Source organism: Malaya genurostris, chromosome 3 (genome assembly GCF_030247185.1).
Source record: "Malaya genurostris strain Urasoe2022 chromosome 3, Malgen_1.1, whole genome shotgun sequence".
NCBI classification, from domain to species: domain Eukaryota; kingdom Metazoa; phylum Arthropoda; class Insecta; order Diptera; family Culicidae; genus Malaya; species Malaya genurostris.
The window spans coordinates 220,095,511-220,118,024 of record NC_080572.1 but is presented as its reverse complement, the minus strand read 5'-3'; the positions used below and the strand labels follow the sequence as shown (position 1 = coordinate 220,118,024).

The 22,514-nt window shown below is 36.0% G+C and overlaps 1 protein-coding gene across 6 annotated transcripts in view; it reads left to right on the top strand.

Annotated features, from left to right (window-relative positions):
* Positions 1–22,514, top strand: part of LOC131435438 (transient receptor potential cation channel trpm) — a 394,002-nt gene that overhangs the window by 36,814 nt on the left and 334,674 nt on the right. For 4 of the 6 annotated variants that reach the window (XM_058603325.1, XM_058603327.1, XM_058603322.1 and 1 more), the window contains exon 2: positions 6,515–7,651. The exons of the other annotated variants lie outside the window; for them this stretch is intronic. In XM_058603325.1, coding sequence (XP_058459308.1) covers positions 7,622–7,651 — 30 coding nt within the window. In that variant the 5' untranslated portion in view covers positions 6,515–7,621. The remainder of the gene's footprint in view (positions 1–6,514; positions 7,652–22,514) is intronic. 6 annotated transcript variants of the gene reach the window in all.

The following is a 22,514-nucleotide window of genomic DNA, read 5'->3' as shown; positions in this document are numbered from 1 at the left end:
AACCGGAAGTCGCCATCTTGATTTTCAAAACCACATCAAACATCGTTTTCCTACATCTACTTATCAATCTTGTTCCGAAAATATCCATCTTGTAAGGGTTTTCAATGAATATGAAAAAGCCAGAAGTCGCCATCTTGGATTTCCAAAATACCTCAAACATAATTTCCTGGAATCTACTCTTCAATTTAAATGAGCCGGAAATCGTTTTCATTGTATCCCAAAACCTCTTCTTACGAAGTACACAGTTCGAAAAATTCTTGTGATTTTACATCTTATCAGATGCACATAAATGGAGCGTCATATTTCACACAAATTTATATTCAAGAACATGTAAAATTGTGTGATTTGAAAATTACATGGCTTTAAAACGAATGGAATAGAAATCAAAAGATCGACAGCAACAACGCGACTTGATCCGAAAAACATTAGATCACAAAGCACACCAGTTAGCCGTCTGAGCCACAGAAGCACATATCTGCTTGGCTGGTAAATCGTGCATATAAGTTCTTACAGTCTTACTTGCTAACCGAGTGCAAATTACACTCGGAGACAGTAAATTTCTGCACGAATGGAATATTGCATCATTTGAGAAGTTAAGTACACACCTAAAATTTTTTACATCTTATTAGATGCACATAAATGGAGCGTCGCAATTCACGCAAATATACGTGGAAGAACATTTAATATTGTGTCTAAAACTCCATGACATGAAATTCATTGAAATAAAAAAAAAGAATTTTGTAGGAATACCAATCCTACCGCGACTTGAACCGAGAATCATTGGATCGCAAGTTCGTCTGATAATCGACTGAGCCACAGAAGCATGCATCCGCTTGGCCGGTAAAAGGTGCATTTAAATTCATACAGTCGCACCTGCTAGCAGAACACAAGTTACAGTCGAAACCAGTAAAATTCAAGCTTATCTAACATTAAGTCATTACAAATAAAATTTTCCGTCATTTGACAAATTAGGTCTTTATGAATTACATCGTATGAGAGATTACGTCACCTGTAGAATTCAATTTTTTTTAGAGTGTATAGTTATGAATTGTATCGTTTGTAGAATTATGTCAGCTGTAAAATTCATAATTTCTTTCTGTGTAGGTTTGAAAAAAAAGTTTACGTTATTTGGGCTTTGGTTTGTTAAAAAAGATTATTACGTATTACGTAACGTAAAAAAGCGTTCGTAAGCGGAGGTTTGGGTGTACATAGTTGGAATCAGTGAAGTATTCTCTTCATGCTAAAGGTTTTGATCTGTAACAAAATATGAACTACTTCACAATAGGTGAGAAAATCAATTATAAGAGCATTGTTGTTTGAATGACCAAATTGACTGTCCTAAACAATATGCACAAATGTGTCTTCCTCATGTTAGTCAATTAAAATACTTATTCATACTCATTCAACCTCTTAAAATATTGCGTATATAGTGCGATAGTGCGCATTGTGCGATGATTCGTTCAATTCATGCGGTTGAAGTTTTACGCGTCTTATTTTGGCAGTGAATTTCATCTCATTGCTTGTTCATACCAAACATTTTTGAAAATTTCAATTTTAAATTAGTTGTGGTTATCCCATACTATTGAAAATTTTATCATAAATTGCTGACCAAATGTCCGATGATATGGAGAAAAAATTATGCTACTGCGAAAAATACAACAAGAGATATTCTCGATTGAGTTCTTCCCATTCTTGTACAGGCTAAATTTTCAAAAAAAAAAAACGCCCCGCAGTAAAGTGAGTCGTATTCATGACGAAAAATGATTTGTCCAAAACTCTGTTCTAAGTGTTGAATGATCGTCTCAATGGCAGTAGCAATTTGACGGAAAATCTTCGTGGCCAGGTGCGTATATAGGGGGAGGGTTTCGGTGACAAGCGATTATAAATACACTCTCCTAATCAGTACTTGAGCGGAAAATAAGAATAGAGCGAGAAGACTAGTGTTTGATGAACAGAGGAGATGTTTGAACGCTCCTGTCTCTGAGCGTATCTTTTTCCGAAAAATCATCTTTTCTGTAAAGTTTTTCATTCATTTGGCTTCTCCAATATATGTTTTCACTTAGTCATTGCAAAAACTGTACCAAGTGCCGCTGTATGGATTTATATGGATCAATTGTCCATCAAGCTGATATGGGCTTCTGTGGCTCAGTCGACTAACTGACGTGCATTGTGATCTAATGTTTCTCGGTTCAAGTGCGCCACTGTTGCTATCGATCTTTTGTTTTTTTTTCTCATTCGATATCAAATTCCTGCAAGTTTCAAATCACACAATTTTACATGTTTTTGAATATAAAAAAAATCTGTATGAAACACGATGCTCCATTTGGGTGCATCTTAAACTATGTAAAATCACAAGACTTTTTCGAACTGTGTTCGTTTACAACATACGGATAAAAATCCTTCGCCGGTACCATGACTAAAAATTATTTAAATCATGAAACATGTCTGTCATAAAAAATGCGGCATGTTTCCATGATCAAAATGATTGATATCATGAACAATACACAGGTCGAAATTTTTTTGTGATTTTACATCTTATCAGATGCACATATTCAAGAACATGTAAAATTGTGTGAAATGAAAATTACATGGCTTTAAAACGAAAGGAATGAAAATCAAAAGATCGACATCAACAACGCGACTTGAACCGAGAAACATTAGATCACAAAGCACACCAGTTAGTCGACTGAGTCACAGAAGCACATATCTGCTTGGCTGGTAAATCGTGCATGTATATTTCATACTGTCTCACTTGCTAACCGAGTGCAAATAACACTCGGAGCCAGTAAATTTATGCACGAATGGAATATTGTGTCATTTGAGAAGTTAAGTAGTTATGAATTGTATCGTTTGAAGAATTATGTCACCTGTAGAATTCATAATTTCTTTCTGTGTAATTAATATACCATGCAAATTTTCATTTCCATCATTTTGCTCATGAAATTTCTTGAAAAGGCATGTCTCATGATTTTTAATCATGGTACCAACAAATGATTTTTGTCCTTTGCCCTTTTTCTAAAATCGAATTATGGCAAATGCTTTCAAACTGTTTTATTCAGATCTTGCAAGCATTCAGCACCATAAAAAATATTATGTATTTTCGTTTAAGATATAATTTTGCAACAAATTTAAGAGTAAATTACAACCAGAGTTGCCTGGTTATTTTTTCAAAAATCTATCAAAACTCAACAATTTATTTGGACCAATCTGGCAACCTGGCAACGCTGATTACAACGAATCGCAATAAGTATAGATAAATTCATTAGGAAACGGTGACAATTCTGAGCAGCGTTACAAGGTTGCCAGATTTATCAGGCAAGCGCCAGATTTTTCTCGCTTCGCCAGACACTCATACTAACCAGATCTTTTGCCATATTTTCCAAATTTTCCCAGATTTTCCTAGATTTTGTCAGATCTCGCCAGATCTTTACGGCTTTGGCCTCTATACGATAGGAGGGTGAGGCCTTTTTTTATTTTGCTCACTGAAAATGAAGCCTGATCAAAAATTGCTTGTATATAGCAGACTCAGACAAATCCAGATAATATTTTGAGTCAGATAAAAACAATTTGAAAAAATAACCTGGCAACTCTGGTTCTGAGAAATATTGACAAGAAAATCAAACTAAGTTTTGCTTAGCAACATTAAAATAAAAAGCTACAGTTCCATATAAATTTATGCCAGTGAACCAATGTCAACGAGGGGTCGTATTTTTTATTTCGATTATAGTTATGGTTCTAACCTTAAGGTCGTTTGCTTCTCGGGTCAGAAAATTTTCCTGACTCTATGTGCGGGATTGAGAATTGAACCCAGGTGGACTGCGTGAAAGGCGATGATCTTACCCATCACGCTCTGCCCTTCCCCGGGTCGTATTTTGATGGTACATATTAAATCACTGACCACTCCATCTTTAGTATATTTTTTATTGAAATTGAACGCAATCTAGTATAAAAAGGGAGCTACAGGTAAACGTTCCATGAGTATTCTTTATTACAGTCTGTTACATAAGAGCGTGGTTACTGTTGTGAGAAACTGAAAAGACTCAATACGAAAATAATTTTGAATATTGTTTTATTAGATCAAAAACTTGCATGCAAATACATTAACAGCAAGTTATCCCCTGTAGCGTTAATAATGGCTTGACACCTTCGAGGCATACTTTGAGCGAGATTTTGCGCGTATTCTTCTGAAAACGACCTCAAAATTTTGTGAATTTGACGAACAAATTGTGTGGTCGGTTTTTCCCAAGTTTCATCTTCATTTGAGCCCAAACGTTCTCAATTGGATTGGCATCGGGCGACTGAGAGGGCCAATCCAAGGTCCCGACACCATGGCCCATTCAAGACGTGTTTGCACATGTTTTTCACTCTACATCGGTTTTTGCAAAGTACTTAGAAATTTCAAATTATTTGCGATCAAATGTTTGCGAACAGTTCCGTACGATATATTTAAACCTTTTTTGGTCAATTTTGAAGCCCCTTTGCGCAAATTTGATGTCGAATTCTTCAAAAACAGGTCACGAATCCCATTTTAGTCTTTTTCCGACAATACACCGACAGAACTGCGATTTGGAAAGTCGTCGACATTTTTCACCTCTTCAAAACGATTCACCCACTTACTCACAAACTGTTTCGACTTTTGCATGTATTTCGCCGCGGCAGCATGGGTAATTTTGGGACCTTTCGGGCGCGAGCATAAAAAAACTGCTTCGAAGCGCGAAGTGTACGCGGTACTCATTTTGGAAAAATGCTCGAATCGAATTGTAAACAATATTCAGCACATATATTCTCGCATTGCATGAAGGATACTACTGCCCTCTGTGTTAAGAAAAATAATCACACCATTCCACTTTACCGATCGCGAGTAATCGTGACCACGCTCTTATGTAACAGACTGTACGTAGACTAGATTTTGCAAGCCATTTTAAACAAAAAAGTGGGTGGGTAATGTCAGAGACATAACTGGATGTCGTGAATACGAAAACAACTGACATGTTCCTTAACACTTCCGAATATCAATTAGTTGAGCAATTGTATGAATTATGCAAGCATTCCCTTTTTTCACATTTTTCGCAAAAACAAAGAGGGCTTCACTTGATTTCGATTACTGTGAATTTCACACAGCGAAAAATGCACAATTCTAATCAAACAGTTCTAGATTTGCACTAAACTGAGGATATTTACCTTCGATTTGCGAGCAAGAAATCCTAATAGTTCTTTGGAAAACTTTTAGAGCCATTAGAACGGCTGATTTTGTGTGATGCTCCCCACCGTTGTCCTCTTTTCGTTGTTTTTTTTTACCAATGCAAACAACTGGCAGCTGTGACGTAATCGCTCTTGTCGGAAGCGAAACTAGCTTTGCAAACGACACACAGTGCATTTGCTTGCAGGGGCGATAGAATCCAAACTGATCCACTTTTTGTTAGGAGGTTTCTTTTTACGTGATTTCGTTTGTAGCTTTTTTACTAATGGGCGGTCCTAACGGCCTTAAAATAGCAGCATATAGAATTTTAATGTCGATTATTTCATTTTGGATTTGCATATAATTGAATGAAACTATCAGGATGCTGTACGGGATTCATTCCTGCCTTTCAGAAGGACCAAATTGTGGAACTCACTACGATAATAAGCACTGTTCGGAACATTTTTCTCGAACGATTTGTTGTACAGCAGTAGATATTTAGTTCTCTTCCTCAGAATGCGTTCTGATTGGCTGGTGTTGACATGGGTCAAATGAGACAGGTTTTTCAATAGTGTACTTTCGAAATAGTTCAATGATGTTTCTATACACGTTTAAGTTGAAAATTTTTTATTCTGTTGGTAGTTATATTATATAAATCCTTTCACAGATCACTGAGCTATGAGCTTTAAAAATACGAGAAAGGCAAACGCGCCTTATGAATTATCCTCTTTGATACTGGTTTAAACCAAACATTTCAGAAAAGTTCAATTTTGAATTGTTTGAGATTATGTCACACAACTGAAAATTTTATCATAAAATTGTGATCATATTTCTGATGGCATGTAGAAAAACTTATGTTGATTCGTTAGATACAACAAGAGATATTCACGATCAAAAACTTCTCACTCTCTCAGAGGGTAAATTTTGAAAAGCGCCCCATAGTGAAGTAAGTCGTATTTACGACAAAAAACAATGTTTTTGGGTCAACTATATCTTGCCTGAATAGAATAGCGTTTTTGATCTATTTTTTCCCACTGTGCATTGGGAGGGATTAGGATTCACATCCTCCATGTGCTTCGTCAGACCGTAATTGAAGTTATTTGATGTTATTTTTCGCATGAAATTCGAAAGCTTCCGGTACAGTGAAGCCCAATTGCTTAGGCCTATGTATTTTAGATAAAGACTAGTAGTAGTATGAAATCATCTGCATGTTGAATTTTGTAGTTATTTAGTTTTGTTCTGCACAACGATTAATTCAGACGAACATTTTGATGTGTTCATTCTTGCTGTATGTAGGTGTATATTATTTCTGTTTCTTTTTTCGTTCTTTTTCAGATTCCAATAAATATGTGTCTCTGTGTCCGTGTATTCCCCGAAGTGCAGTTATGTGAATATCGCTTCTATGTTGAAAAAGTTGTTGTTTGACGAGAAAAGAAAAAAAAATAGACTCGCCGTTCTGTCGATGCGGCAATATTTCAGCGAGTGGAAATCGGAATGGAAAATTCGGTGGCAATTTACATATTATTGTGTGTGTGTTTGGCTGTGAATTTTATTGCTGCACCACCGACAGCAAAATATTATTTTCTTGATGTTCTCTTCGATGTATTTTCAATGTCCGGAAGGCTCGTGCTTTAAAGGGAATTTGGGAAAGAAAAATACGAAATCAAATAGTGCGCTGCGTAGGAATTGTGTTTAGCGAGCTGCTGCCGAAAGAAAGAAAAAAAAGTGTATATCGTTAAATAGAAAAAAACACATCCTACTATGAGGAAAGGTGAAACGTAAAAAATAAGTTCCGATAAACTCAGCGCGTGGAACACAGCAATATTGAATTATTGCTTCAAGTGGTTCGGGAATTTTCCCAGCTGTTCTGTTTCGCCCCCCCACAAGTCGATTCGACGTTTCTTGTGATTGTGAAATAGCGTGCGTAGATCCGTGGATGATAAACAAAACAATTCCAGCTCTTCACTAAAGTATACCGACGAAGAAAGTTTGTGCAGAAAAAAAAGAAATAGCAGCAGGTCAACCCGACGAGCGGAAGGGGAAAGAAGAGTAGAGCAGAAAAGCGAAAAAAGGAAAACTTTAAAATTAATTATCATACACCCAGCAGTATAAATTGTATTCACTCATAGCGGAGCAATGCGCAACCCCATCGATCGTTTGAGGCTGTATCACTTTGTAGATAAATAACAAACCAAACCGACAGATGAAATTCTAACTCCGACTCACACCCGCACACGCACAACACGGAAAATTCCGTGTCCGCTTCAGGGGAAACCAGCAGCAAAATCGAACGTAGAAGATACGGCTTGATTGGTTTTTGTCCAACTGCAACCCCACGCGAACTCACAGACATCGCGCTTCCGAGCAGCTGCTCCCGAAAGGCAGCGAGTTTTTGAAGGGAAGTTGCGTGTCTATGGTGGGACAGTTTTTCATGACGGGAAAATGCTAAAACAGAAAAGGAATGCCAAACCGGTACGTGGAACAAGTTTTGCTTGTTGAAATATCTATATTGAATATCTTCATTATCTTTTCTATCGCCATTTATTTGTCGAAATCCCGTAGAACCCCCACCCGCATCCACCGTCCCGTTTTTTTCCCGCACCACTTCCCCGAAGTAGGAAGTATTTGCTTGAGGTGCTATTTTTAGCATCATTTCTATTTTCACTAATTTTCATTCCGGAAAATCCTCCCGTCCCCTGTGATAAAATCCAGTTTGGTGCGCATACGAGCTCTCGGTTGACTTTGAATCCCTGTTTTCGCTTGCTACGTTTTTTTTTCTTCTTTTACTTCTCCTCCTCTACGTTTGCATTCTGCTATCGATGCTTCCTGGTTGACTACCACCCGGTAATATCCGCCAACGCCAAGGAAAATAAAACCAGGGCCTTTGATCTGCGATGTATCCGAGAAGTTTGTCAAGCGAATTGCACGTGCTTTCACGGAACGTAGGCTCCGGTACGAATTCAATGCCGAATGGTGTATGGAGTAGAATTTTTAGAAACGTTCTTTTGTGACTAAGCGGTACCGATGTGTGTTCCTGTCAGTAAACCGGCTTACGGTTCAGTGGAATTTGTTCATCTTGTTTTCCTACTTTGATGATTGTTGTTATTGGAAACTTATACTAGAGTGGGGATGGAATCAAGGTTCTCACCATTTTGACGGTTATTGTAAGCAACGCAGGGAATGTTTTCAAAACTCCTTCTTAATCCACCTAGTGATGTAATAATGTCTTCCTCTTTCTTTCGGCCATTAGTCTTGCGGGCTTATCAAATAATCTAATAGTAGCTTTCAAACAAGTCTAAGTCTTTTGAAAGTGATTATTTTATCTTAGAGGAATTTTATTGCATTAAATAATACTGAGATTTGTCGGTTACGTCACATATATTAATACATCTCTCGAACCGGAAATGTTCGCCATAACCCTTTAAAATTTAATTGTCATTACTAGCTTTCAAATAAACCTAAGTTTATCGAAATTCTTTAAGTCATCTTCTAGAAAATTCAGCTGATGAAAAATGTGCGGTTAGACGTTTACGTCACTTATACTATTATATCTTCGGGATCGGAAGTGACTTCCATTTAATCTTCAAACTTGATCCAAAACTGTATAGTTGCTTTCAAACGAGCAAAGCAAAGTCTTGGCATTACATTCCTTTCGCGGAGAATCATTGCATTACTAGTACTATGGATCCTACTGACATTAAGAATCCTTCCTGTTAGAGGCTCGAACATACGACAGCTGGCTTGTAAGACCAGCGTCCTATGCATGGAACCGCCAACCCGGGATAACGGGAAACGAGCCTAGACTTATTAAAATCGGCATCTCTGAAAAAATTGAACGGTAAAAAACAATGCGTTTGGTCGGTTACGTCACTTATACTATTGTATCTTTGGAATCGGAAGTATCAGCCTTTTCATCTTCGAGCTTGATCCACAACTCAATTGTGCCATTCACGTGAGTCTACACTCCAAAAAAATTTGTATTTTACAAGTGACTTAATCCCTCATACGATGTAATTCTTAAAGACTTAATTTGTCAAATGACGGAAAATTTTATTTGTAATGACTTAATGTTAGATGAGCTTGAATTTTACTGGTTTCGACTGTAACTTGCGTTCTGCTAGCAGGTTCGACTGTATAAATTTAAATGCACCTTTTACCAGCCAAGCAGATACATGCTTCTGTGACTCAGTCGATTAACAGACGTACTTGCGATCCAATGATTCTCGGTTCAAGTCGCGGTGGTTGCTATCAGTATACTTTTTTTATTTCAATGAATTTCATGTCATGGAGTCTTAGACACAATATTAAATGTTTTTCGACGTAAATTTGCGTGAACTGCGACGATACAATTTATGTGCATCCAATAAAATGTAAAATCACAGGTTTTTTTTAAGTGTGTAGGATTGTTAAAATTTGCTCAGTCATCTCTGAAAAAGTTGAGCGGTGAAAAGACAACGCGTTTTGTCGCTTACGTCACTTATACCATAATATCTTCCAAACCGGAAGTGTCTGCCATTTGATCTTCGAACTTCATTCACTTCGATTTTCATATAAAATGGCTCAGAACTCAGTTAATCTATTTTCCAAAACATACAATCTATCCATGGATAGTTATCAATTTTCTGTTTATATCGTAAGCGTTCAGTACAAGCAGTTACCTCTATAACTCAAAACTACACACTTAACGGGTGGCAACTAAAATTTTGGAATTTTTTCTCAAGCTGTCAAAAAAAGACAAACATACTTGAAGATGATCTGATTGATTGAAATTAAACATACATTGTCCATTGTTGAAAAAAAATTAGTGAACATTTGAAAACGGTCCGTAATCGGATGTTCGGCGAAGCTTCCGTTTGATGTCAGAACAGGAGCGTTGTACGGCCTTCATGTCAACTTTGCGAATGCATCTCTTGATTCTATCAATCAACTGTTAGCAATTCGTGGCTCTCCAGTTATTATTATATACCAAGCAGCTCAAGACCCCGAAGAAATCTTCGAATGGGCGACACTGAGGCAGATTTGTCGGGTTGTGGTTTTTGGATACAAATGAGATCGAATGGGTATTCAGGAACGATTGTGTTTTTTTGGCGTAATGCGATGACGCTTCATCCGGCCAAAACACGTATTGTCCATCAGCATGATGTTTTTGAAGAAACGGGATCAAAATTTTCTTCAAACATTCGTTCTGGTACACATCTTGATTGATTGCCAACCCAGATGGCTTGAACCTTGCCTTAGAAATGCCTTGCTCGGAAATGGCAATGTACAGCATCACTTTCTGTTTAAACTTATGTTTAAACCTATATTTTATGTTCGGAGGTGCAATAGAACTATCCGTTGAATAGTATCGATCGTTTCCGGGAATCTGCGTCTTCGAAAGAGGGAAGTAACATTCGTCGTCCAAAACAAAACTTTTTCCTGAAAAATTTTTAATCAACCAGCGGCATTGGGAATTCAGCGTTGAAATCTGTGCGTCAGTATATTCCGGGGCTCGTGTCTTCTTTCGGTACTTTATTCCGACTCTTTTCAACGTTTTGCAGATGTACTGGTGAGAACAGTTGAATTTTTTTGCGGCATCCCGTTGGCTCAGTGAATCCTTTTTGTTGAAGGCACGAGAAAGAGAACGAAGTCCGTTCGCGTTCATAATTTTGGCTGGTCTTCCACTACCTTCCTTACGAGCAGTTGATTGGCATCTTAAGATATTGTAAACTGTCGAAGCCGCAACATTTTTGATTTTAAAATGTTGTACCGTATTGTTACTGTTTGCCGAGATTTCTGTGCAGTTCGTAGAACTGTACAACGCGCTCGCGAAATACTTCTTGTTTCGACGGCATTTTGAGCAAAACTGAGCAAGCATAAACAAAACAGAAAATACTAACAGAAAGAGGATAGAGAGAGCTAACACATACACACTCTTATTTTTCTCTGAGTTCGTTTGTTGTTGAGCATACAGGCCTCGAAAAAATTCCAAAATTTTAGTTGACACCTGTTAGAAAAAATCAGTCAAATTTTCTTCTCAAAAGATGCACATAAAATGCGGGAATCGTTGAAGTTTTGTGAAACGCCACGTGTGAAAACGCCTCGTCGCTAGTCAAACTATTTGTCATAAGCTTTAGAATAATTGCTGACACACAAATTTATCAACTGGTTTAGTTTCTACGATATTGTCAGTTGTAGTATATTCGAGCCCAGACCTGGAAGGATTCTTAGCGTCAGTAGAATCGTAGCACCAGCCATGCAATGGTTCTGTACGCTTGGAATTGGCTGCAAAATGTGTCGAAACAAAAGGTGACATACCATATCGGACTTTGCTTTGGAAATGTATTGTATTAACTGAGATCTATGATAGTTTCTTCCCAATATGATTCTTTGACACACAATAGTATGTTTTTGTAAAGAAAGCGACTAAAACTGTCATTTTACAAAAACTTTCAGAAACAAATTTTTCATCTAAATTTGTCGGTAAGTCATTTTAATGATCAAATAAAACCAAATCATCAACATTTGATCAAACAATAATAATAGGGGAAAAGGGGGCTAAGCCGGACCACACCCATTCCCATTCAAATCTGTATTAAACTTTGATATTAAAAATAATAACAAACCTATTTGAATTTGATATAAATTCACTATGGATAGTTGGTAAAATATCAAGATTTTATATGAAACATTTGGATTGGTTGTATCAGATTATATCTAAGATTATTTTCATGTAAAAATTATTGTTCAATAATTATAATTTCACTAGAATATTTAAGAAGCAAAATTGTTTGATCATAGTTTTATAAATTTTTGAACAATTCAAATAGTACACTGTACATTTTGAATATATGTTTTTTTTTTGGAATAAATATCACAATGAGCTACAATTTTATTATAACTCTGATATGGCTTTCTGATCGAGTCACAACTATGGAGACGGGTATAGTGTGATGGGTAAGTCGATGCCTTTCACGCAGCCCGCCTGGGTTCGATTCCCAACCCCCGCACATAGGCTCAGAAAGTTTTTCTGGTCCGAAGAGGCGAATGACCTTAAGGTTGAAACCTCTATAATTGAAAAAAAAGTTGCATCTAGATTTTGATCCAAGTTATCTATACCGTTGTGATGAAACTTCAATCTTAAGCTACAATTTCCAAATTCGCGATGAAGTGACCAACCGAATAAATTATATCAAAATTTAGGTATCTTTCAAGAATCCGTTAAGAATTTCAAGTCGAAAATGATGTATCCGTTTTAACCCCCAATTTGTTGCTCATTCGATTTATAAAATCAAAACACAACAATAATTTTATTTTAAATAAAATTTTAGATTTGGATTTAGCACGACACAAACTTTTAAAACCACTCACCACACCGTCGTTACAATGCAAAGAAATCTAATGGACCCAAAAAATCTATAAATTGAATCAAAATACTTGTAAAAGTGTACCCGTTTTGACACGAGCTCGATTGACGCCAGCTAATAGATGTTTGTCTGTCACACGAAAGCGAGTTTAAAATGTCGTTCCATTGATCGAAATAATTTCTGATTTAAAATTGAATATCTTATCTTAGCTGGTTTAAAAGATATTCAGACTTAGTCTCGGTCTCCCCTAGTTATGTTTTCTGGGTGATTAACCGAGTTCTGAGCCATTTTATATGAAAATCGAAGTGAATGAAGCTCGAAGATCAAATGGCTGGCACTTCCGGTTCCGCAGATATAATGGTATGAGTGACGTAAGCGACAAAACGCGTTGCTTTTTGCTGCTCAATTTTCTCGGAGATGGCTGTGCCGATTTAAAACACGCCTAGGTTCGTTTGAAAGCTTCCCTTGAATTCTGGATCAATTTTCAAAATCAAACGACTGTCACTTCAGGTTCCGGAGATGTGATGGTATATGTGACGTAACCGACAAAACACATTGTTTCCTTTGTTTATTTGTTTCTTATAATCCATGTGACGTAATTTGTCTTACTCTGTGCGTGCGGGTCGTAATTGAAAAATTCACTGCTCCGAAAGTATTGATCTTTCCACTATGAAACTTTGCCAAGATTCAGTTAAACCCCTAAGGCTTCTTTTTTCAACAAAAAAAAACCTGTTTTAATCCACCTAGTGGTGTAATGATGCCTTTCTCATATCAATCATACTATCATATCTAATACTGTGGTATTCTTCAAAATAATTTTCTTCGATTCTTAAAAGAATAACCGAAATCGGTTTGTTTGACCGTTTACTGATAAAAACTAACAAAACATTTGAGGTCGATTTAGAAAATTTTTTAAGGTATTTCCCAAGGGGAGGACGCTTAGAACAATGTGCCAATCACACATTAACACAATGCGTTGGCGCATTTATCAATATTGGCACATTCATTTTCATACAGTTGCACAGTTGCGGCACACAAAGGGCTCAGTTTTGACAAGTAGTTGTTTCATGGGGAACAGCGTGGCACACTTAGACTCACAGAATATCACGTGTTTATAGTTTGTGTTAAGCGACTCTCCCCTTGGTTTTTCCCCATTTTCAGTGATGGTATACAACTTTTAACACACTTTACCCTATATTTCCGGATCCGGAAGTCGGATCCGCATGGAATTCAGGAATTACGTATGGGACCACAGGACCTTTCATTTGAACCTAAGTTTGTGAAAATCGGTCGCGCCATCTATGAGAAAAATTAGAAAACATATTTTCATTTTTTTACACATTTTACCCCATAACTCCCGAACCAGAAGTTGGATCCAAATAATATTCAGGAATTTTTTATGGGACCTCAAGACCATTAATTTGAATCTAAGTTTGTGAAAATCGGTACAGCCATCTCTGAGAAAAGTTAGTGCACTTATTTTCACAATTTTTTGCACATTTTACCCCATAACTCCGGAACCGGAAGTCGGATCCAAATGATTTTCAGGAATTTTGTATGGGACCACAAGACCTTTCATTTGAATCTAAGTTTGTAAAAATCGGTTCAGCCATCTCCGAGAAAAGTTAGTGCAAAAAAACGTTACATACACACATACGCACATACACACACACATACACACACACACATACACACGCACAGACATTTTGCGTACTCGACGAACTGAGTCGAATGGTATATGACACTCGGCCCTCCGGGCCTCGGTTCAAAAGTCGGTTTTCACAGTGATTACATAACCTTTCTATATGAGAAAGGCAAAAAGAAAAAAATTAGGCCCAAGTTTGAATTTTTTTTATTTGTTTATTAATTATTAACTATTTTCATTATATTAACTTTAAAGGTTGTTTTATGGAATCGCTTATTTGAAAGCTAAGGAAAAGACGCACATTTCATGTCTTGGACGAATTTTTGTATCTTTATTAGATTTTACAGTATAGACTGTTAAAAAAAGGCTCTTTTTTGAAAACGCGAAATTTCAAAAAATCATATCTCGAAAATTAATAATGAATTGATAATGAAAATGCACTGAACTTCACAATAAAGTTGAAGTACTCGGACAAATACAATTTAAATAAATGTAAACTCACAAACAATACGATTTTTTGAAAAAAAAAATCTTCCAGACTTTTTTTGTTTCAATTGTAGAAGTTTATTCGGGTCAGAAAAAATTTCTGACCTTATGTGCGGGGTTGGGAATCGAACCCAGGTGGGTTACGTGAAAAGCATCGACTTACCCATCACTCTATACTCGTCCCCTTTCCAAAGACTTCATTGCGCCGAATTTACGAAAAACTGAATCAAGTGGTTTACCACCTTCGTCTGAATCAAATGTTTGACCATTCGAAGAGTTCTGAACAGAACGAAACATATATGTATCTAAAGTTTCAAAATCGGGACTATAAGATTGATGTGACATAACCTCTCAATTCAGTTTGATAAATTTTTGACAAGTAGCCAAAAACGTATGTGGACAAGCGTTGTCATGATGGAAAACGGCAACGATTGCGACTCGTCAATCCTGAGTGTTTTGTTTTTCAAAATTCGCTATCTAGCTTAAAAGTTGACTATAGTTTCGTGCTGAATACCATTTTAGCAGCTTGAAATGGACGCTAGTTTTGTGATAAATGCTGTCTATCTACCTCTGATGACTATCGGACTTTGATGTGATTTGTGGGTGTAAAACTAGCTATAATTTGTTTGAAAATAGGTAGTTTTTGTTACGTATAAACGCTGTCTTTGGTGTTAATTTGATGTATTGTCTCTATTTGTTTTCGTTTTTCCAAGTAAATTTGTAAAACATGACTGAAATTTTCCCTGTTGAATTCTATCTAGATGTTAGAGCTTAAAGCTCTAACACTGATAGAGAACTCCAACGAACGTCATTTATCGTAAAAATCCACCATTACTTTCTTGTCATCCCAAATTAATTTTAGCCAGTATATTGAATTGCTTTCGGAAACAAAAATATTAACGATCGGTTGCGGAGTTAATTGTTATTCGCCTAAATTCTTTCAGCAAAATAAATGTTTCTTTTGTCTCTTTTTATCCAGAATATTAAAGTACCAGTGACCAACAGTGAGATAGGTTATACGGTTTATTACCGGCAGGGCAGCTTCCTAACTTTTTGCACTGGCTTCTGTTTTACGAGAACGACGGTCACACGGGTGGAAAGTTTTATTTTAACTAGCCTCTTTGGTGCCACAAAAACGGTTTTTTATCGTTTAACAGCCTCGTATGATTCTCGATACCCTACCAGCAATTGGAAAATTGAAATAGTTTTACCACGATCCAGTCCAAACGCTTCGTGTTTTGTTTGCCGTAAAGCAGGTGAACCTGATGATTTACCAAACGCCTCCTCCAGGAACGAATCATAAATCATTCATCCGTGCTCGTCGTATCAAAGTGTCACGGTGTTGAGTGGATGGCAGGAAAACAGTTTTTTTTGTTCCGATCGTTTACGTTGTTATTTACTGGATGAGAAATTGACAGTTGTGACAGATGAACGGGTGTTGTTTTGTTCCATTATTCATGGCATTTAATTAATTCAGACGCTGACATATTTAATAGGCGTTCTTTATTAAATGTAGATCAAACACGGATTTCATAACTCCAGTCAGGACTCAAACAAGCCAGAAGAGAACAACTTGAAGTGCCAAGGTCTTTTGCTTCATTACTTACCGCATTTTCGCTTCCTTTCGCTCATGGAGCAAGTATTTTCTCCGTTTATTTATTGTCAGGTCCAGGTCGGTGATTTAAAATACAAGGTTAGTTATCGTATGTATGGGTTTAGTCACGGAAGTCTGTTGAAATAGATGGCCAAGTTCCGCATCGAAATGTAGTACCCCGATATTTATTTTTTTTCATTCGCTTCAACTGCGTTTAATCAAATTCTACCAGGCTGCGTTGGTAAATAGGTTTCGCTGAATGATGATTACTTGGCTTGTGGAAATGAAACCGTACTGCCATGCAATATTTGTTTCTGATTCGATTGGTGTAAATATTAAAACACCATGCTCCCTGCCTGGCAAGTTAGCGGTTACGAACACTGCTGGTAAGGTCGTCCACATGAGTGTTTCATGGCTCTGTCACAGGTCGGTTGAGATCCGACCATATTGCTTTCCTTTGTACGTAGCATATCGGTTTTTGAGCCACTTCAATGCATTTGCTATACGAGTATAATGCCACTTTTTAAGTTGGTTTCATAAAAGTCAGTGTACTTCCACGGCATTTAACGTACGAAGGCACGTTTTTGGAATGTATTATCAAGCTTAGTAAGAGTAGAAACAACTTACATGAAAGGGCTTATCAGAAAAGAGAATGTTACTTTTATCATAAGCTGTTTCTAGTTTCATCCGGGATGGTTCTATAGATTTGCATTTTATTTGATTTTTGTAGTAATCACTTCACTGAGAAATTATAAAAAATCAAGGATGTTTAAGGCATTGTAAGGAGAGGTTTTATCAAATTCTTTGAAAATGTATTTCTCGAAAACATCGCTTAAAAATTTTGTAAACTACAAATTTGTTCACAACTCTGTTTTTAGTAGCACTCTGGATTTTTTTTGTTATAAATACATTATTTTTGAATGAATAAAAGTGTTTCGGTTTTATATTTGGTTAAATGTTGACGACTAAACATGTTAACAAAACTTAACAAAAAACAATCAACCATGCGTTTCCATTGAAACTCTATTAGAAGCAAACGCATGGTGCTTAGTGCTAGTAGTTACACAGCATGCGTTTCCTTCCAATAGAATTGTAATGGAGACGCATGGTATTGGGAAAATTCCGAGCACTTCAACGTGTCCGAAAAAGTTTTAATAATTAGGATAAAGTGTTATAAAGCCCCCTGCTGGCCAAAACGCCACCTTCCTTTTTAAGCATTCAAGACTTTTCTAAACAAAAGCTTTACAACTGACACTATTTTTTCTTAGGATCGTTCTGCTATGCAAGTGTGGCAGTTATCGTTTGCTGGAAAATATGAAAAAAAAACTGAAAACATCATTAGACAGCCTTTCGATGTAAGGTTTTACTTCGACTGAATAAGCATTATATCCGCCATTTCTTTGATATACTCTTATTCTCTAAACAGTCACATTGTGGACATTTTAAGTGGCATAATGCATCATTGTTATGGAGCAAAATGTCTTTTGTTGTGTGGCATACTTCTATCGGAATCATTGAAATCTCATCACTTCTATCGGAATCGTTGAAAATTATGTTCCTCAGTCGTATTTCAATGAAATACTCTTATTCTTGAGGAAAAAATATTAACACATTCGGAAATATCTCAATATTTTCTTAAGGGAGCATATTATAACACTTTCCTGTACTAAAAAATCCTTAATGGTATGAAAATTGGAAGTGTGTATAAATATGTTTCAATATGTTGAAGTATCTTCAATAATAGAATTTTGAATTCCAAAAAGTTTGAAAAAAACATCATAAACCTTTTGGATAATGCCTCAAACATACCATATACCCCATTTTTTCAATATTTTCTCTGAAACGGTTGCTTTAAAAATTAAATGCAATGAAAATCAGTAGACCCACCTTGGTTAAACGGTTTCTAGTCCAAACTGTTTTAAATATGGTATAACGTTATGAATTCCCTTTGGGAACCGATTTCACATGGTTATTCGGCTATAGTTTTTCGGAATGAAACCAAGAGTACAAGAAATAATAAAGCTGCATGATAAGAAGCATGTTCTTTGTTGATCGAAACAAATGGCATTGACCGGAGCATGTATCCATGTGGCCGAGCGTTGTCGTGATGAAAAACAGCCGGGTCTCATAGATTGGTCATTTTTCCTCCAATGGCCGTATTAACCAAATGGTTTGATCTCTCGGAAAAATACATAGAATGATTTTATTTAATACAACTGTTCTCTTGATCCTCTTAGCCCCATCTTTCGTCTCATATAGAAGAACTATTAACTAGAATGAGATCTGTCATCTCTGTTTAATACATTGACTCAAAGGATATAAAATAGGTACAATCGCTTCGAACTTTCATGTCACTATAACCACTACAACTGAGGTCTTTTTTACCGCGGGAACAAGTAACGCGTTAATAAATCTATGCAAAAACGCGTTACTTCTGAAATCCGCGATCTTGTGTAATCTCAAAGAATATATTTTTTTTAAAATTGATTTTAAAACTTGGAAAGTTTGATGTCTTAGAAATGCATGAAATGACAAGATCTGGTGCAAGTCAAAAAATAATTTTTTTGAGAAATATCGAAAATTCTCTTAGTATCAGAGTAGACATAAAAAAAAATCAGGATATCACCAGATCTTGACGTTTCATGCATTTCTAAGACAAAACAAGAAAACCGCATAACTTCGGAAATCCGCGTAAAATAAAACCGCGTAACATCGGAAATTCGCGTTCAAAACCGCATAACTTTGAAAAACTCCGTACAAAAACCGCGCATAAAAGGACCTCAGTGTATTGCACATTTTTCTCTCTAAATTTCCAGTAATACTGCTTCTCAAATTTTTCTAATATTAAAAGGGTATAGTCTGGTTTGCGTATAAAAACTTCCCCCAAACAGAAATAAAATTAATATAAGATGTTTGAAAGGGTTTGTATTGGAGATGATTTTCTCAAAATTTTAACCCTTTAACTGCCATATTTATGGAGTTAGGGTGGTTCTTCTGATTTTCATTTTATTTAAATTTTTCAAAAACCTCTTCAGCAAAAAAATTGAAATAAATCAGAAATATGTTAGGAGTTATGAAAAACCTTTCTGATTTTTTTTTCAGAATTTTTGAAATTGTATTTCTTATGAAAAAAAATGTTTGTAATTTTCGGAATTTTTTTTTCGCGCTCACAAGTTTGGTAATACTCTAGATTTTTCATCAAATATAAATCATTTATGAGTACATTACGCAGTATTTTTTCAAATTTAGAAAAAAATGTGGACGGGTCTAATATCAGACCTTAACAAAAGTAAATCATTCGAAAAACCATGCGTCTCCATCAAATTATCAGCCGATGGGGACCCATGGTTTTACCTTTTTTTATATATATAAAAAATAGGTATAGAATTCGCTCAAACTTTCGAAAATTTTTCCGAGGCCCGGAGGGCCGAATGACATATACCAATCGATTCAGCTCGACGAACTGAGCAAATGTCTGTGTGTGTGTGTGTGTGTGTATGTGTGTGTGTCTGTATGTGTGTTGTCAACTAAGAGGTCGAGATCTCAGAGATGGCTGGACCGATTTTGATCAAACTAGTCGCAAATGAAAGGTCTCCCCGTCACCCAAAACGCTATTAAATGGTTTTGAGATCGGATGTTTACTTTTTGAGTTATACGAAGTTTTATGTCAAAATTTTCACTTTTTTGACAGTATCTGTCACAATTGACCTTGAAAACAGAATATGTTTTCAGACTTAGATTCCGCACGATAATACCTATCCAAAAAGCCATAGATTGTTAAAATCCGTCCATTTTTAACGGAGATATCGAAATTTTTGTGTAAACGACTTTTCCCCCTATTCCAGCAGTAGGAGTTTTGAGCGCTGTATGACAAAGAAATGCTTGGGAGCAACGGAAAACACGATTTTTTATTCTGTTACATACAATTGTTTCTAAGTACCAAAAAGACTGTGTACAGCATCCTTTCCCATGACATTTAGCCTCGGACCGATTTTAGCACGGCTCGTTTTTGGCAACATAATCGTTCGAATATGACATATATAAACCAGATGATGGCAGATTTTTTTTAAATTATATTGTTTAAAACTACTTACAGCAATAAATGCTGGAAGAACATAACATCCATTTACCATTCGAATCAGTTCGTCGAGATCAGCAAATGCGTGTGTGACAAATAATTTCACTCAATTTTCTCGGAAAACTTCTTTTCTACAAATTCAGATTCATACGAAAATTCGTATGCTCCCAAACAAAGTTCCTGAATTATGTTTGGTTCCGACCTCTGGTTCCGGAACTACAGGATGACATATGAAACGAAATCAAAATTGTGTAACTCATTCTACTCGTAGATGGCTGAATCGATCTAAGATTCAAATGAATTCTAAGAATCATCTAAGATTCAAATGAAAAGTTTCAAGATTTTATAAAACATTTTGCTCTTCAGCCAGATCCAACATCCGGTTTCGGGGATACAGGGTGATTGGTATAAAAATGTCTATTCCACATAAATTAATCAGGTTTATCGGGTTAGCAGATTTGGATAGCCGATAAAAAAAATTAACTTTTTGTCGATTCAGAAGGCACCTAAAAATTTAATTCCTGCTATGATTTCTCAAAGATGTCTTCACTGATTTTCAAATATTTTGAAACAAATGTGAACTATACAGCTATTCAGGTGAATTCATCTGACTTCGGCCATACCGATTTTAGAATTCCGGTTCCAGTATAAAATCGTTTCTCAAAGCTCAATCGTTTTCTCAAAAAAAGCCTAATCAAATATCAGAAACAAAAATTCAAATTAAAATAAACTTATATACAAAATTAATTAATTTTATCCAATTATGACTTCCGGTTCTCGAATTACATGATGATGAATTTTTAAAATTCAAACCGATATAGAAGATGGGATTGAGCTTCAAAGTTGGACTCAAAACTGTTGTAATTTATTCGTCATATGGCCATACGAATCGGTTTGGGTTATGCTGGTTCCTGAATACCGGCTCTGGAAGTACCTTAAATTACCGTAAACTCTAAAGTGGAACTTACATATCATGGCATCTTTAATCGATTATCACACTTCTAGATTTAAATTCGATTAGATTTGCAGTTTCGACATTACAGAGTAATGAGTGATTAAAATCTCAAATTGTCGCTTAAAACGACGGTCATTAAAATAATGTCATGAAAACTTAAACACCGAAGAATATTCATGCAAAAAACACATGCAGATTGGTAAAAAAAGGTATCATCTCACTGCTAGGTGGATTAAACACGTTTTTTAGTTCTAAAATCATATATCACAAGCCCTCAGAAATAAATACCATGCGTTTCCATCTACAACTTGAGTTTGACGTAATTAATAATAATAAAAGAATTTCATTCATTATGTTTTTCACACACGCCCGCTTGGCCTGGCTCGATTTACCAAGCAATTATGTAGGGAATGCATTAGTGAACATGTGAGCCAGCGGACGGTTGTAATTCATAAGGAACGACCAGTGAGAGAAACATGAATCAGAACTAATGAGTTGACAAGTTTTTGTTTTAATATACTGAACTGATAAATAATTTTTCTCACATTTATTGTATTCAAATCAATGTAAGTACACAGTAGTTAGCTTTAATCACTTATTTTTGCTATTTTTAATGAAAGCTGATATAAGGAATATTAAAAATATAGTTCTTTGGCAGACAACATTATTCATCAGACACCATGACCATGTGCGAAGTCAAAAACCTAAAACCAAGCGAAATAAAAAAAAAACTCTTCAGATATTATTTCTAGGGCAAACTGTTCGTCGACATTCTGTATCACATGGTATGAATGAGGGGCTGGGGTCCACTAGGAGATTGACAGTCTCTCCGGACTGTACCAGCCTAGATGCCGTGTGGAATCCGGCGGAAAAAAATGAACCAAGAATAGATCCACTGGGTTCCTGCTTCCATGTCGTAAAAGGCGACAATTGCAGGAGTTTCTTTTTCCTTTCAGTTATCAGATATTTTCAATGTTTTACTTCTGATTACTCTATTTTACTAAATCATCTCTATTCAATCTATCAATTTCCGTCTAGCTTCGGAGAAAAGTTTCATTAGGAATGATTTCTTCTTCCATGTTATTGATTGTCTTTCAGGATTATAAAATGAATGATAAAAATAAACCATTGCGCAAATCCGTTTATATTACAAAGTTAATAACAGAGATAACATATATCGGTATATTGAATACATAGTAAAAAACACTTGATATTAATATTTCAAACAGTA